The 14,811-nt window shown below is 44.4% G+C and overlaps 1 protein-coding gene across 1 annotated transcript in view; it reads left to right on the forward strand.

Moving 5' to 3' along the window:
- LOC122556473 (mast/stem cell growth factor receptor Kit-like) overlaps positions 1–14,811 on the forward strand; it is a 61,532-nt gene that overhangs the window by 15,775 nt on the left and 30,946 nt on the right. The window contains exons 2-3 of the mRNA XM_043703138.1: positions 9,041–9,165; positions 13,874–14,033. Coding sequence (XP_043559073.1) covers positions 9,041–9,165; positions 13,874–14,033 — 285 coding nt within the window. The remainder of the gene's footprint in view (positions 1–9,040; positions 9,166–13,873; positions 14,034–14,811) is intronic.

The following is a 14,811-nucleotide window of genomic DNA, read 5'->3' on the forward strand; positions in this document are numbered from 1 at the left end:
CCATCTCCTTTGCTGAGCATGTTCAAACCAGACCTCATGGGGAAAGCCAACATTTATTCCCATCCCTAATTTCTACTTAAGAATATGGTGGTGAGCCATTTTCTTGAACCTCTGCGGTTCAGTAGTGAACATACATCCAGAAAGCTGTTAAGGAGGGAATTCCATAATTTTGACCCAGTGACAGTGAAGGAAAGGTGGTATATTTCCAAATCAGGATGGTGAGTGGATTGGAGGGGAACTTCCAGGTGGTGGTGCTCCCATGCAGCTGCTGCTCCCATGTTCCTCGGTTCACGGAGGTCACATGTTTGGGAGGTGTTTTCAAATGGGCCTGAGCAAGATACTGCAGTGCATCTTGGGAATGGTGACATGGCTGCCACTGTGTACCAGTGATGACCTGAGTGGATACAAATCCAGCAACAAGGTGCCAATCAAGCAGGCTTCTTTTTGCTGATGGACAGTGCCTCTCAGCCTATACTACCTCCTCCAGCCCTATAACCCTCCAAAATTACCCTCCTCTAATTCTGGCTGGGCCCTAAGCATTGGAATTCCTTCTCTGAATCTCTCTGCCTCTAGAACTCTCTCCTCCTCATTTAAACTTCTCCTTAAACTCTACTGGGGAAGCTTCATTGCAGCAAAACCTTGAGACACTGGTCCTAACAGCTCAATATGTGGCTCGGAGTTAGTTTCTCTCTAACAACACACTGTGAAGTTTCTGGGGAAGTTTTGTGATGTTAGTGATGATGTGCAAGTTGTTAGCTTTGAGATTCTTTTGAGTTCTACACAGCTGCGTGGAAAGCTTACAGTCACACATCGTTCACTTAGTCCAACAGAACCTGAATCATGCTGAAGAGAGTGGGAGAGATATTTCTGAGGTTTTCATTCTGCATTTGTCATGGCAAACTCAAGAATGCTAAGATTCAAATGATCGCAAGCATGTATAGGAAAGAGAAAAGGATGCCAATTTGTTGACAAGTTGACTCTGATTGACCAGGGTATTGTCAGGGAGAAAGCAATAGAGAACTACAGGCTCCCTGAGCTCCTGGGTCATGTAGAAGAGGCGCAAGGTTTGAACATATTCCTTTTGTTTGCAGACCAGCGCTCGCTACTTATAAAAGTAGGTCACTTGCAGCAAGTGCAAACAAATCTTGTTATAAGTTCAACTGATTATCTTAAATAAGTTGTTAGTTAGTGACCCATGCACTCAGCATTGTTGAGCAAAGGCAGCAGAACCACATCAGTGAGTAATTTGTTTCAGGTTTTCCAATCTGGATACAGCTTATTGCAAATAACCAAAAGGAACATGCGGTTTGTTTTGACCATCCAATCATTGGGCCATAGGGCCAATGTAGCTGGCACTGCACTGGTGTAGAAATTCATACATGATGTTGTTCACGCTGTGTTAGAGATGGAATGAAGATCTGGTCCCATTTACTGATGCCAGTCTAACTCAGGGTGATCAATGCCAAGTGTTAGTGGCTATGGGATAATGGTGACATCGTGGTAATATCACTGAACTAATGACCAAGTCACATGCTCTGGGGTTTTGGATTCACATCTCACTATGGCTGCTATTGGAAGTTAAATACACAGAGTAAAACTGGAAGCTAAGTCTTGCCTCAGTAATGGTGTCACAAAACTACTATTGATTGTCATTAAAACCCATTTGGGTATCTCCAATCTGTTAGTGAAATAAGAATAAGCTGTTTGGCCCCTTGAGTCTTCCCCGCCTTTCAGTAAGATCATGGCTGGTCCAACACTCCTCATGTCCACTTTCCTGTCCTTTCCCAATAACCCTCGGTTCCCCGACTGATCAAGAATTTATCTCAGCCTTAAATATATACAAGGATTCTTACTCCAGACGTTTCTGTGGCATGAATTTTCACAGACTCACAAATCCTCAGAGAAAAGAAATTCTTCTTTATCTCAGTCTTAATATGGCAACCTTTTTAAAATTCATTTGTGGGCTTTAGGATCACTCTCCAGCCAGCATTGATAGCCCATCCCTAGTTGCCCTTGAGAAGGTGGTGGTGAGCTGCCTTCTTGAACTGCTACAGTCCACTTGCCATGGGTTGACCCACAATGCCAGTAGGGAGGGAATTCCAGGACTTTGACCCAACAACTGTGAAGGAATGGCAGTATATTTCCAAGTCAGGATGGTGAGTGGCTTGGATGGAAACTTGCAGGTGGTGGTGTTCCCAAGTACCTGCTGCCCTTGTCCTAGGTGGAAGTGGCTGTCGGTTTGGAAGGTGCTGCCTAAGAAACTTTGGTGAATTTCTGCAGTGCATCTTGTAGATAGTACACGCTGCTGCGAATGAGCGTCAGTGGTGGAGGGATTAATATTTGTAGATGTGGTGCCAATCAAGCGGGTTGCTTTGTCCTGGATGGTGTCAAGCTTCTTGAATGTTGTTACAGCTGCTCCCACCCAGGCAAGTTGGAAAAGCGTTCCATCAGACTCCTGACTTGTGCCTTGTAGATGGTGGATAGACTTTGGGGTGTCAGGAGGAGAGTTATGTGCCGCAGTATCCCTCGTCTCTGATCTGCTCTTGTATCCTCTGTGTTCATGTAGTGAATCCAGTTGAGTTTCTGGTCAATGGTAACCCCAAGGAAATTGACAGTGGGGTATTCAGTGATGGTAATACAATTGAATATCAAAGAGCGGTGGTTAGAGTGTCTCTTATTGGTGACGGTCATTGTCTGGCATTTGTGTGGTGTGAATATTACTTGCCGCTTGTCAGCCCAGGCCCTGGATATTGTCCAGATCTTGTTGCGTTTGAGCACGGACTGCTTCAGTATCTGAGGAATTGCAAATGGTACTGAACATTGTGCAATCATCGGTGAACATCCCCACTTCTGACCTAATGATGAAGCAGCTGAAGATTGTTCGGCCTAGGACACTACCCTGAGGGACTCCTGCAGAGATGTCCTGGAGCTGAGATGACTGACCCTCCACAACCATCTTCCATTGTGCCAGGTATGACTCTAACCAGCGGAGTGTTTGCCCCCTGATACCCATTGATTCCAGTTTTGCCAATGCTCCTTGATGCCATACTCAGTCAAACATGGCCTTGATGTCAAGGGCTGCCACTCTCCCCTTCCCTCTGGAATTCAGCTCTTTTGTCCATGTTTAAACCAATGCCGTAATGAGGTCAGGAGCTGCGTGACCCTGGGGGAACCCAAACTGGGCGTCACTGAGCAGATTGTTGCTGAGCAGATTGATTGCTGAGCAGGTGTTGCTTGATAGCCCTTCCATCATGTTACTGATGATGGAGAGTAGACTGATTGGTGGTAATAGGGTTGGATTTGCCCTGCCTTTTATGTACAGGACATAGCTGAAGAATTTTCCACATTGTCAGGTAGATGTCAGTGCTGTAACTGTAATGGAAGAGCTTGGCTCGGGGAGCAGCAGGTTCTGGAGCACACGTCTTCAGTACTATTGCCAGAATGTTATCAGGGCCTATTGCCTTTGCAGTAACCAGCACCTCCAGCTGTTTCTTGATATCACGTGGAGTGAATCGAATTAGCTGGAGATTGGTATCTGTGATACTGGGGACCATTGGAGAGCCCGATCATCCACTCCACACTTCTGATTGAAGATTGTTGCAAATGCATCAGACTTATCTTTTGCCCTGATGTGCTGGGCTCTTCCATCATTGAGGTTGGGGATATTTGTAGAGTCTCCTCCTCCAGTGATTTGTTTAATTGTCTCCCACCATTCACAGCTGGATGTGGAAGGAGTGCAGAGCTTAGATCTGATCCGTTGGTTGTGGGATCACTTAGCTCTGTCTATCACTTGCTGTTTATGCCATTTGGCACACAGGTAGTCCTGTTTGGTAGCTTCACCAGGTTGACACCTCAATTTCAGGTATGCCTGATGCTGCTCCTGGCATGCCCTCCTGCACTCTCCATTGACCCAGGGTTGATCCCCTGGCTTGATGGTAATGGTTGAGTGGGGGATATACCGGGCCATGAGATTACAGATTGTGCTGGACTACAGTTCTGCTGCTGTTGATGGCCCACAGCGCCTCATGGATGTCCAGTCTTGAGCTGCCAGATTGGTTCGAAGTCTGTCCCATTTAGCACGGTGATAGTGCCACACAACACGATGGAGGGTATTCTCAATGTGAGGGTGGGAGTTTGTCTCCAGATGGACAGTGTGGTGGTCACTTTCACCGATACTGTCATGGACAGAGGCTTCTGCAGCCAGTAAGGATGAGGTCAGATGTGTTTTCTCCTCTTGTTGGTTCCTTCACCACCTGCTGCAGACCCAGTCTCGCAGTTATATCCTTTAGGACCCGACCAGCTCGATCAGTAATGCTGCTACTGAGCCACTCTTGGTGGTGGACATTGAAATCCCTCACCCAGAGGACATTTTGCACCCTCGCCACTCTCAATGCTTCCTCAAGTGTTGTTCAGCATGGAGGAGTACTGATCCATCAGCCGAAGGAGGACGGTACGTGGTAACCAGTAAGAGGTTTCCTTGCCCATGTTTAGCCTGAAGCCATGAGACTTCATGGGGTCCGGAGTCGATGTCAAGGAACTCCCTGAGCAACTCCCTCCCGACTGTATCCCACTGTGCTGCCACTTCTGCTGGGTCTGTCCTGCTGGTGGGACAAGACATATCCAGGAATGGTAATGGTGGTGTCTGGGATGTTACCTGTAAGGTGATTCCGTAAGAATGACTATGTTAGGCCCTTCCTTGTCTCATCTGTAAGATAGGTCAGGCAGCATCCAAGGAACAGGAGAATCGACGTTTCGGGCATAAGCCCTTCTTCAGGAAAGGCTGAAGAAGGGCTTATGCCCGAAACATCGATTCTCCTGTTCCTTGGATGCTGCCTGACCTGCTGCGCTTTTCCAGCAACACATTTTCAGCTCTGATCTCCAGCATCTGCAGCCCTCACCTTCTCCTCGTCTGTAAGATAGCTCTCCCAATTTTGGCACTAACATCCAGATGTTGGTAAGGAGGACTTTGCCCGGTCAACAGGGCTGTTTGTGTTTTTGCCATTGTCTTTTCCGGTTCCAAAATCAATGCCAGGTGGTCCGTCTGGTTTCATTCCTTTGTTGTAACTTTCTAGTGATTGATACAACTGAGTGGCTTGCTTGGTCATTTCTGAGGGCAGTTGAGAGTCAACGACATTGCTGTGGGCATGGAGTCACATGTAGGCCAGACTAGATAAGGTTGGCAGATTTCCCTCCCTAAACGACATTAGTGGTTTCATGGTCATTAGTTGACTCTTAAATCCAGATTTAATAAAAAAAATTGCATACAAATTCCACCATTTGCCATGGCAAGATTTGAACCCAAGCCCCCAAAACATTCTTCTGGGTTAATAGCTGAGTAGCGATACCACTAGGCCATCGCCTCCCCTAACCTGCTCCTTTTAATTCTGAGATTGTACCCTCTGGTCCTGGACTCTCCCATGAGGGGAAACATTCTCTCAGCACTGACCCTGTCAAGCCCCTTAAGAATCATTTTTATTTTAATGATATCGCCTCACATTCTTCTACAGTCCAGTGAGTAGAATTCCAACCTGTTTAGCAGTACTCACCTGGTCTGGTCAGCACCTGACTCCCTACCTATGGCCATTAGGTTAGGTCTGTACCTGTTTTTGTGGATACATGCTTTCTGTCACCACAAAAACTTCTCTTAATATAAAATTTCAAAGTATCCACAGTTCACAAGCAGTCCATTCATCCCAACAGGTTTATGCCAGTCTTTATGTTATGAATAAAGTCCCCCAGCTCTGTCTTATCCTTTATCCATTAGCTGCTAATGGAAAGAATCTGCAATGAAGAGTTTAGTGATGACTATGAAACCATTGTCAATTGTTGGAAAAACCCATCCAGTTCACTCATGTCCATTAGAGAAGGAAACTGCCATCCTTATCTAGTCTAGTCTATATATGACTGCAGATCCACAGCAATGTGGGTGACTCTTAACTTCTCTGAGGGCAGTTAGGGACGGGCAATAAATGTTGGCCTAGCCAGAGACACCCACATCCCATGAGTGAATTTAAAAAAAAAACCTACCCTATTAACCACTATCAGACCAATCAGTGGCCGTCAGCCTTCTGTTTATTTCAGAATAAAGAACTTTAGCCTGTCCAGTCTTTGCTAATGGCTGTATCCTCTCAGTTCTGATATAATTCTCTTCAATATTTTTAAACGTTCTCTAGCACCTTTGCATAACTCTTGACGATACAGAGGCAAGAACTGTTCACAGTACTTCATGGGTGAACTAACCATGCTGGCTTTAAAAAAAAAGTCAATATCTCAATTCTATCCCTCTGGAAATGCATCTCTATCATTCTTAACATGCATTATTCCTTTTCACGATTTGTATATCTGTCTCCTCAGATCTCTCTGGTCCAATCACCCATTTGGACATTTATTTTTCAAGGAGTAATTGGATTCTGTAGTTTTCTTTCCAAAGTATGGCTTTTCAGACTTATTTATATTCAATGCCATTGGCCATTTACATATCCATTTTTGAATGATTTCCCCCAATTAATCATTCATCAAGTTTCTTAAAAATTTTATGTCAGACATTATCATGAGCTTTGATTGGATAGGGATGAGAAAAGGGCAGAGCCCACTAATACTTAGGGAGTTTGTTTATTGAAATCGTATTTACGATTTCATCTAAGTAGGTCAGGCCATGTGTTCATTTGGATTCTAATAAAGTCACAAACAGGTAATTTGACATCATTGTAGGAATCTCCCAAAGACTCCATTTCCTCTCAGTTAAATCTCCCTAATGTGCAGGAGCTATCTTCCTGAATTATTTAGGTACTGGGTGAGGGTAGTGACTCTTGATGCTGACCTACGTTCATCTCCTTCCCCAAAGCTGCCAAACCACTTCCAGGTTCCTATCAGATTCTGCTTATGTTGCAAATGCAAAAAAACCCAAAGGTTGCACTCCCCAGAAGTGGCCTCTTGTCTTTAGATACCTCAGAGTCCCTGTCAAGGGCAGATGTACTGATGAAGCAAGACCCTGGCTGTGGGTCCAGGAAAACTTACGTAATCTGGAAGTTGGAGTACAGAAGCAGAAGTGGGATTCAGAAATGAGAATTGAAATTGCAAGTTTTTTTAGACGTGCCTTTCTGGTTCAAGTTTGTCACAACATTAGCTTTTCCTTGACTTTTCTTTTGGATTGCAGCTCTTGGCACATTGTTGTATATTGCCAGCTTATTTGGATGCAATGACTTTCAGTTCCCCTTCTGTCTTAACTTGATAGAGAATGGCATTGGCTATGTGTTATGCCTGTGCGTTTGTGTGCATATGTGTGCGTGCAATTGTCTCTATTTGATTTGGTCAGTGTTGAAATGGAATGAGTTCACTTTCCAGTGTACCCTGCTGAAGGCATCTGCTGTGGTTTTACTTAGTGAGGATATCACCCTGATCTATGTTCCCTGGATTCCGTTACAATGAGTAACAATAGCACAGTTGCCTTCAGTACTGTGACAGGCTCAAAGGCCAGAGTTGCCTCCTTTTGAATGCTGATCTCACCAACAACACTGACATCCCAGAAATAAATAATTAAACAATTTAGCTATATACAAACCATGTCACGTAGACTTGAGAGGACCTGTCAATGTCAATCTCCACTTCACAAGGTCCTAACACATTATTATGGTATCATCAGAGGTAGAGATCCATTATTTAAAGCTGGGATCTGGAAGGAAGAATTTATTAAGGCCACAGGCATATAAGGCTTTCTTTGGGGAAGTCATGGAGACAGGCGTGCATCATGTACTGGGCAGCGAAAAGCTGGAAATCACCCATTTTGCCGGCAAGCTGATAGGAAAGTTTTGTTTGAATTCACTTTTAAAGCTTTTCTCATATCCTGAACTCACAGTGGTTTATACAAATGTGGCCTATGTTTGGGATCACTGTTACAAGGTTAGTCAGTAAAGGAATCGAACATAGGGATAAAGTAGGAAAGTGGAGTTGAGGATTATCAGGTGTGCCATTATCTCAGTGAATGATGGGCAGAATGGCCTACATCTTATGGTCATGTGCTTATGGGTTGTTTAATGTCGTTGCAGATTTAGAATGCGAACCAATCCGAGAAATTTTAGTTCTCCAAAGTAAATCATTGTTAAATTTGTTTCCAGTTTGCATAACCTCCACACATTAACAAGTCAGCAATTGATTCACTCAAATGTCAGAGACACAGTATCATCATCACCACCTACAATGAAGGAAGTGGCCATTCAGCCCATTGTGCTTCTGCTGGGACTTGGAAACAGCAATTGCACTTCGTCCCCACCATGCTTTTTGACCAAGATTACCTGTAAATTCTAAATTTTCAGATCCAACTCCATTTTGAAATTACTTATAGAATCATCATCTGCCACCCTTTCAGGGAAAGTGTTCCAGATGCCCTGAGAGAAAAGCAAGTCCCCCAACATCATCCTTCTAGATCTTTTGATTTTGAGTGGATGACTTTGGGGTTTGGATTATATGCTAAGTGTATCGTTAATGTCCTGGGTGATCCTGCCTGTCATAGAATCATAGAATCCCTCTAATGTGGAAGCAGACCATGTGACCCATTGACTCCACAGTAACCCTCCAAACAGCATCCCATCCAGACCCATCCCCCTACCCTAAGCCCATATTCCTGCATTTCCTCTGGCTAAACCACCTAAATTACACATCTCTGGACACTATGGGCAATTTAGCATGGCCAATCCACTTAACCTGCCCATTTTTGGACTGTGGGAGGAAACCAGAGCACCTGGAGGAAACCCACACCGAGACAAGGAAGATTCCTGCTTTAATCCTTCCCATATTCTGATGTCAGAATGGGGGAGTCATCCACCACCACGTAGAAACTGTAGGAGATCAGCCCCTCCATGCCAAAAGACTACGTAGCAACTGCAGGACGTCAACTTTCCCATGTTAAAAGACGCCACACATAGGTTTGTGCCATAGACTGTGCTCCCTAACAAATGTCTCCCTTGTTTCAAACCTTTTACTACAAAGGAGTTGATGGAGAAATCCATGGATGGTTTTGAAATGGAGCTTTGTTCACTTTCAGTGTTGCAGCTTCAACTGGACACCAGGGAGCAGGTGAGACTGCAAGGTGAGAGCTATTCCGTTGACTGCATTGGACAGGCTGAAACTTTGCATCTGAAGGTGCAATGGATCCACCCACAGCACTTTGTAAGTCTGCAATTTTCTTAGCTCTCCTATTTCATTTTCATTAAAACTTGCCTTCATTCAGATAAAACAAGTAACTGCAGATGCTGGAGATCTGAAACAAAAACAGAAATTGCTGGAGAAACCCAATAGATCAGGCAGCACTTGTAGAGAGAAAGCTGAGGTAATCTCCTACCCAACACCCTTTGGCTTCAGCAAGCCTATCATGATTTGGAGATGCCGGTGTTGGACTGGGGTGTTCAAAGTTAAACATCACACAGCACCTTATTCCTGATGGAGGGCTTTTGCCCGAAACGTTGATTTCCCTGCTCCTTGGATGCTGCCTGACCTGCTGTGCTTTTCCAGCACCACTCTAATCTTGACTCTGATATCCAGCATCTGCAGTCCTCACTTTCACCAGATTATAGTCATAGAGTCATAGAGATGTACAGCACGGAAACTGACCTTCGGTCCAAATCGTCCATGCTGACCAGATATCTCAACTCAACTGCCAGCACCCGGCCCATATCCCTCCAAACCCTTCCTATTCATATACACATCCAAATGCCTCTTAAATGTTGCAATTGTACCAGCCTCCACCACTTCCTCTGGCAGCTCATTCCATACACATACCACCCTGTGTGAAAAAGTTGCCCCTTAGGTCTCTTTTATATCTTTCCCCTCTCACCCTAAACCTATGCCCTCTAGTTCTGGACTCTCCCACCCCAGGGAAAAGACCTTGCCTATTTATCCCATGATTTTGTAAACCTCTATAAGGTCACCCCTCAGCCTTCATTGCTCTAGGGAAAACAGCCCCAGCCTGTTCAGCCTCTCCCTGTAGCTCAAATCCTCCAATCCTGGAACATCCTTGTAAATCTTTTCTGAACCCCTTCAAGTTTCACAACATGCTTCCAATAGGAAGGAGACCAGAATTGCATGCAATATTCCAACAGTGGCCTTACCAATGTCCTGTACAGCCACAACATGACCTCCCAATTCCTGTACTCAACACTCTGACCCATAAAAGAAAGCATACCAAATGCCTTTTTCACTATCCCATCTACACGTGACTCCACTTTCAAGGAGCAATGAACCTGCACTCCAAGGTCTCTTTGTTCAGCAACACTCCCTAGGACCTTACCATTAAGTGTATAAGTCCTGCTAAGATTTGCTTTCCCAAAATGCAGCACCTCACATTTATCTGAATTAAACTCCATCTGCCACTTCTCAGCCCATTGGCCCATCTGGTCAATATCCTGTTGTAATCTGAGGTAACCCTCTTCGCTGTCCACTACACCGCCAATTTTGGTGTCATCTGCAAATTTGCTAACTGTACCTCTTAAGTTTGCATCCAAATCATTTATGGAAATGACAAAAAGTAGAGGATCCAGCACTGATCCTTGTGGCACTCCACTGGTCACAGGCCACCAACCCAACAGGTTTGATTGGAAGCACTAGCTTTTGGAGCGCTGCTCCTTCATCAGGTGGTTGTGGAGCATAAGATTGTAAAACATAGAATTTATAGCAAAAGTTTACTGTGTGATGTAACTGAAATTATATATTGAAAACGACCTGGATTGTTTGTTCAGTCTCTTATTTGTCAGAATGGCTATGTTGGTTTCAGTTCTTTCATATGTAAATTGCAAAACGTCTTTTAAAAAGTTATATTCTCAAGTGAATTTTAACAATTGGTGTCTGTCAGCCCACATAATGTATTGAAAGTGTGAGTTCCCCTGTGTGATACTGTCTGTTCCATAATGTTTAGACTGATTCTAATCTAAAAAAAATGAATTTACAGAATCTTACATGGATTCAAGCAGTTTTTGGGTCAAGTAAAACTATCACTTTTTCTGAGATACTATTGGTCCTGATGAAGACTTACTGGACTTGAAACTTTAACTCTGCTTTCTTCCCCCAGATGCTGCTGGACCTGCTGAATTTTTCCAGCAATTTCTGTCTCTGTTGCTGTCATTCAATTTGGGTGATCACCCAGAAAGGCGTAGCAAGATCAAAGAGCTGAATGGCCTATTTCTATTGCTAAGTTTCTATTTCTATTTAATTGAGTTGCCAGATTGAATAATCATGCCTTGGCTCCTGTATTAAAGTAGTAATGACAGGCCAAAAACTTTCATTCCAACATCCTACCCCTTTCCAGCTCAACCCTAGTCAATAAAAACTGAAAGAACTGCTGATGCCTGGAAACCGAAACCGAAAACAGAAGTTGCTGGAAAAGCTCAGCAGGTCTGGCAGCATCACCATCATAGAATCCCGACAGTGTGGAAGCCATTCAGCCCATCAAGTCCATACCAGCCATCTGAAGAGAACCCCGACCTCTACCTTGTCTGTGTAACACTGTATTTCCCTTAAGCCACCTAACCTAAACATTCCTGGACTCTACGGTCAATGTAGCATGGCCAATCCAGCCAACCTACAACTTGTTGAACCTTGGGAGGAAACTGGAGCACCCAGATACGGGGACAAAATGCAAACTCCACACAGACATCGAACCCTGATCCCTGGCGTCGTGAGGTAGCAGCGCTAACCACTGAGGCACTGTGCCTCATGAAGGGAAATCAGATTTAAGGTTTCGGGTTGAGTGAGCCTTCAACAGATCCTAGTCAACATCTGGTTTCTTTTCCTGGTACAACACAGTGTTGGGAAAGGCACACAACATTAACCTCAGAATCCTGATCCAAGCCCCGCCCCCACATTGACCATTTCTGAAGGCACTATTTGGGTGAAATTTGTCTCAGATTCCAGCAATTAGAATGCATCTTCTGTATTCCTTTATGGGATGTGTGTGTCCCTGCAGGGCATACAGTTCTTAGCCATCCCCCCCTAATTGCCTTTGAACTGAGTGGCTGGCTATGCTACCTCAGAGGGTAATAGAACACATTACTGTGGATCAAGCTGGGTAATTTTGGCAAACTAATGCTTGTTTAGTGAATAATTCTGCATTTTAATGAACTAGATGGCAATTCATGGTAGCTTCATGTTCACCATCAATGAGAAGCCAACTTTCAATTCCAGACTGAGATATTTTCTGATCAGCTGGGAGAAAGTGAGGACTGTGGATGCTGGAGATCAGAGTCGAGAGTGTGGTGCTGGAAAGCACAGCAGGTCAGGCAGCATCTAAGGAGCAGGAGAATCGACATTTCACCCAACAGCCCTTCATCAGGAATCCTGATGAAGTTTCTTATGCTTGACACGTTGACTCGCCTGCTCCTCAGATGCTGCCTAACCTGCTGTGCTTTTCCAGCACCACACTCTTCGACATATTTTCTAATCAACCCATTCAGAGACATTTTTGGGGCAGGTGGGACTTGAATTGTGGTGTCCTCAGTCAGAGATCGGGACACTACCCTTGTGTCATTAGGGCTCGTAAAATTCCAGATGGGATTAACCTTCTACCAGCTGCTGTGATGGGATCTGAACCCACATCCTCAGGATTATAACCTGGATCTCCGGATTACTAGGCAGTGACATGACTGTTATGCCACCACCTTTCCTGTAAAATAGAAATTAAATCCTCTCTTCAAATTGTTTCTAATCTGCCTCAGAATAGGGCAGAGCTTGAACCTGTCAGTGGATGCTCCTGCACTGTTTTCTTTAAGATGCTAGACCATAAGACATAAAACCATAAGACTTAGGAGCAGAAATTAGGCCATTCAGCCAATGAGTCTGGTCCACCATTCAATTATGTCTGATGAGTTTCTCAACTCTTTTCTCCCGCTTTCTCCCCATAATCCTCGATCCCCTTGTTAGTCAAGAACCTATCTATCTCCGTCTTAAGTATACTCAATCACCTGCCCTCCACAGCCTTCTGTGGCAATGAATTTGATAGATTCATGACTCTCTAGCTGAAGAAGTTTCTCCTTATCTCCATTCTAAAAGGCCTCCCCCTTACTCTAGGGCTGTGCCCTCTGGCCCTAGTCTCTCCTACCAATGGAAACATTTTCCCAACATCCACTCTGTCCACGCAATTCAGTATTCTGTAAGTTTCAATTAGATCCCCCCTCATCCTTCCAACCTCCATCGAGTATAAATCCAGAGTCCTTAAGCGATCCTCATATGTTAAGCTTTTCATTCCTGGGACCGTTCTTGTGAACCTCCTCTGAACCCGCTCCAGGGTCAGTACATCCTTCCTGAGATATGGGGCCCAGAACTGTGCACAATACTCCAAATGTGGTCTGACCAGACCCTTATAGAGTTTCTCTGTTTTTATATTGAAGTCCTCTCAAAATAAATGCCAACACTGGGTGGTTAGTAGAATATATCGAGAGGGGAAAGATATAAAAGGGACCTACGGGCAACTTTTTCTCACAGAGGGTGGTACATGTAGGGAATGTGCTGCCAGAGGAAGTGGTGGAGGTTGGTACAATTACAACATTTAAAAGGCATTTGGATGGGTATATGAATAGGATGGGTTTGGAGGGATATGGGCTGGGTACTGGCAGATGGGACTAGATTGAGTTGGGATAATTGGTCAGCATTGACAGGTTGGACCGAAGGGTCTGCTTCCATGCTGTACATCTCTATGACTCTATGTCTCTATATGTTGTCCATGGAAGGAGATTAAATGGGTGAGTAGTTTCCAAATTCAGTTTGGAAATACGTGGGCTGTGTTAGAAGCTGTTCTAATGGCCTGAATGGTGGATCACTGTCCTCCCAAAGGAATTCAGGGGACATTTAAAAACCATTTGCAATGAGTTTTATTTTTTTCTCCCTCCAGCCTGTCGTTGTCTCCTACTCCCGGAAATACGATCATCTATACACAAAGATAGCAACACTGCGCATCAACGCTGTGAATGGAAGTGATTCGGGAAATTTCACCTGCGTTGTGAAAGAGCAGAATGAGACACTAAGTGCTGCAACAATGCTGTGGGTTGTTGGTAAGGCTATGTCTCCAGAGGGTGGGCTGTGAGGTGTAGCCAGTGACATGTTTAGAGGTGGTGCTAAAGTACAATCCTGGCCCAAACCCTTCCTTCCATCATCTTCTAAAATGGAAAAAGTTTGCCAAATCTTCTCTCCATTCTCTTTGCAATGTTAACGTTGTAACAGGGCTGGGGTCATTTTCCTTAGAGCAGGTGATCGAGTGGAGGGTTGACAGAAGATTTCAAAATTAGGAAGGGTTTCATGAACAGAAATTGCTTCCAGTGGTGGGAGAGTCAGCAACCAGAGGAAACAGAGCAAAGTGATGACTGGCAACAGAACCAAAGAGGCTTGAAGAAATACAGCACCTTTTTGCAGCAGGGTTTTAGGATCTGATGTGAAAGATCCAGATGGACGATGGAAGCAGATTCTATGGTATCTTTAATGAGGGCAATAGATAAATTCTTGTAAAGGAAGAGCCTTCGTGAATGAATAAGAGTGTGGAACTAATTGAATTACATTTTCAAAGAGCTGGCAAAAGCACAATGGGCCAAATGGCCTCCTTCGATTCAGAAAGATTCTATGCGTCTATGAGTGTGAATATGCTTGTTACCCAAAGAAAATACAACTTCAAACCTCTTCTGACCTCTCTCCCAATCTGCAGTTTGAAAGCATTATCCCAACAGGCTTGAATCAGTGTCATTGAAGAGTCAGGTTTAGAGATGGAGCTGATGCCTCAGGCAGGAGAGCTTCCTTGTCCCAGAGATGGACTTTCTCAGTGTGGTTAGGCCTTGATGT

The sequence above is a fragment of the Chiloscyllium plagiosum genome, chromosome 14 (assembly GCF_004010195.1).
Source record: "Chiloscyllium plagiosum isolate BGI_BamShark_2017 chromosome 14, ASM401019v2, whole genome shotgun sequence".
NCBI classification, from domain to species: Eukaryota; Metazoa; Chordata; class Chondrichthyes; order Orectolobiformes; family Hemiscylliidae; genus Chiloscyllium; species Chiloscyllium plagiosum.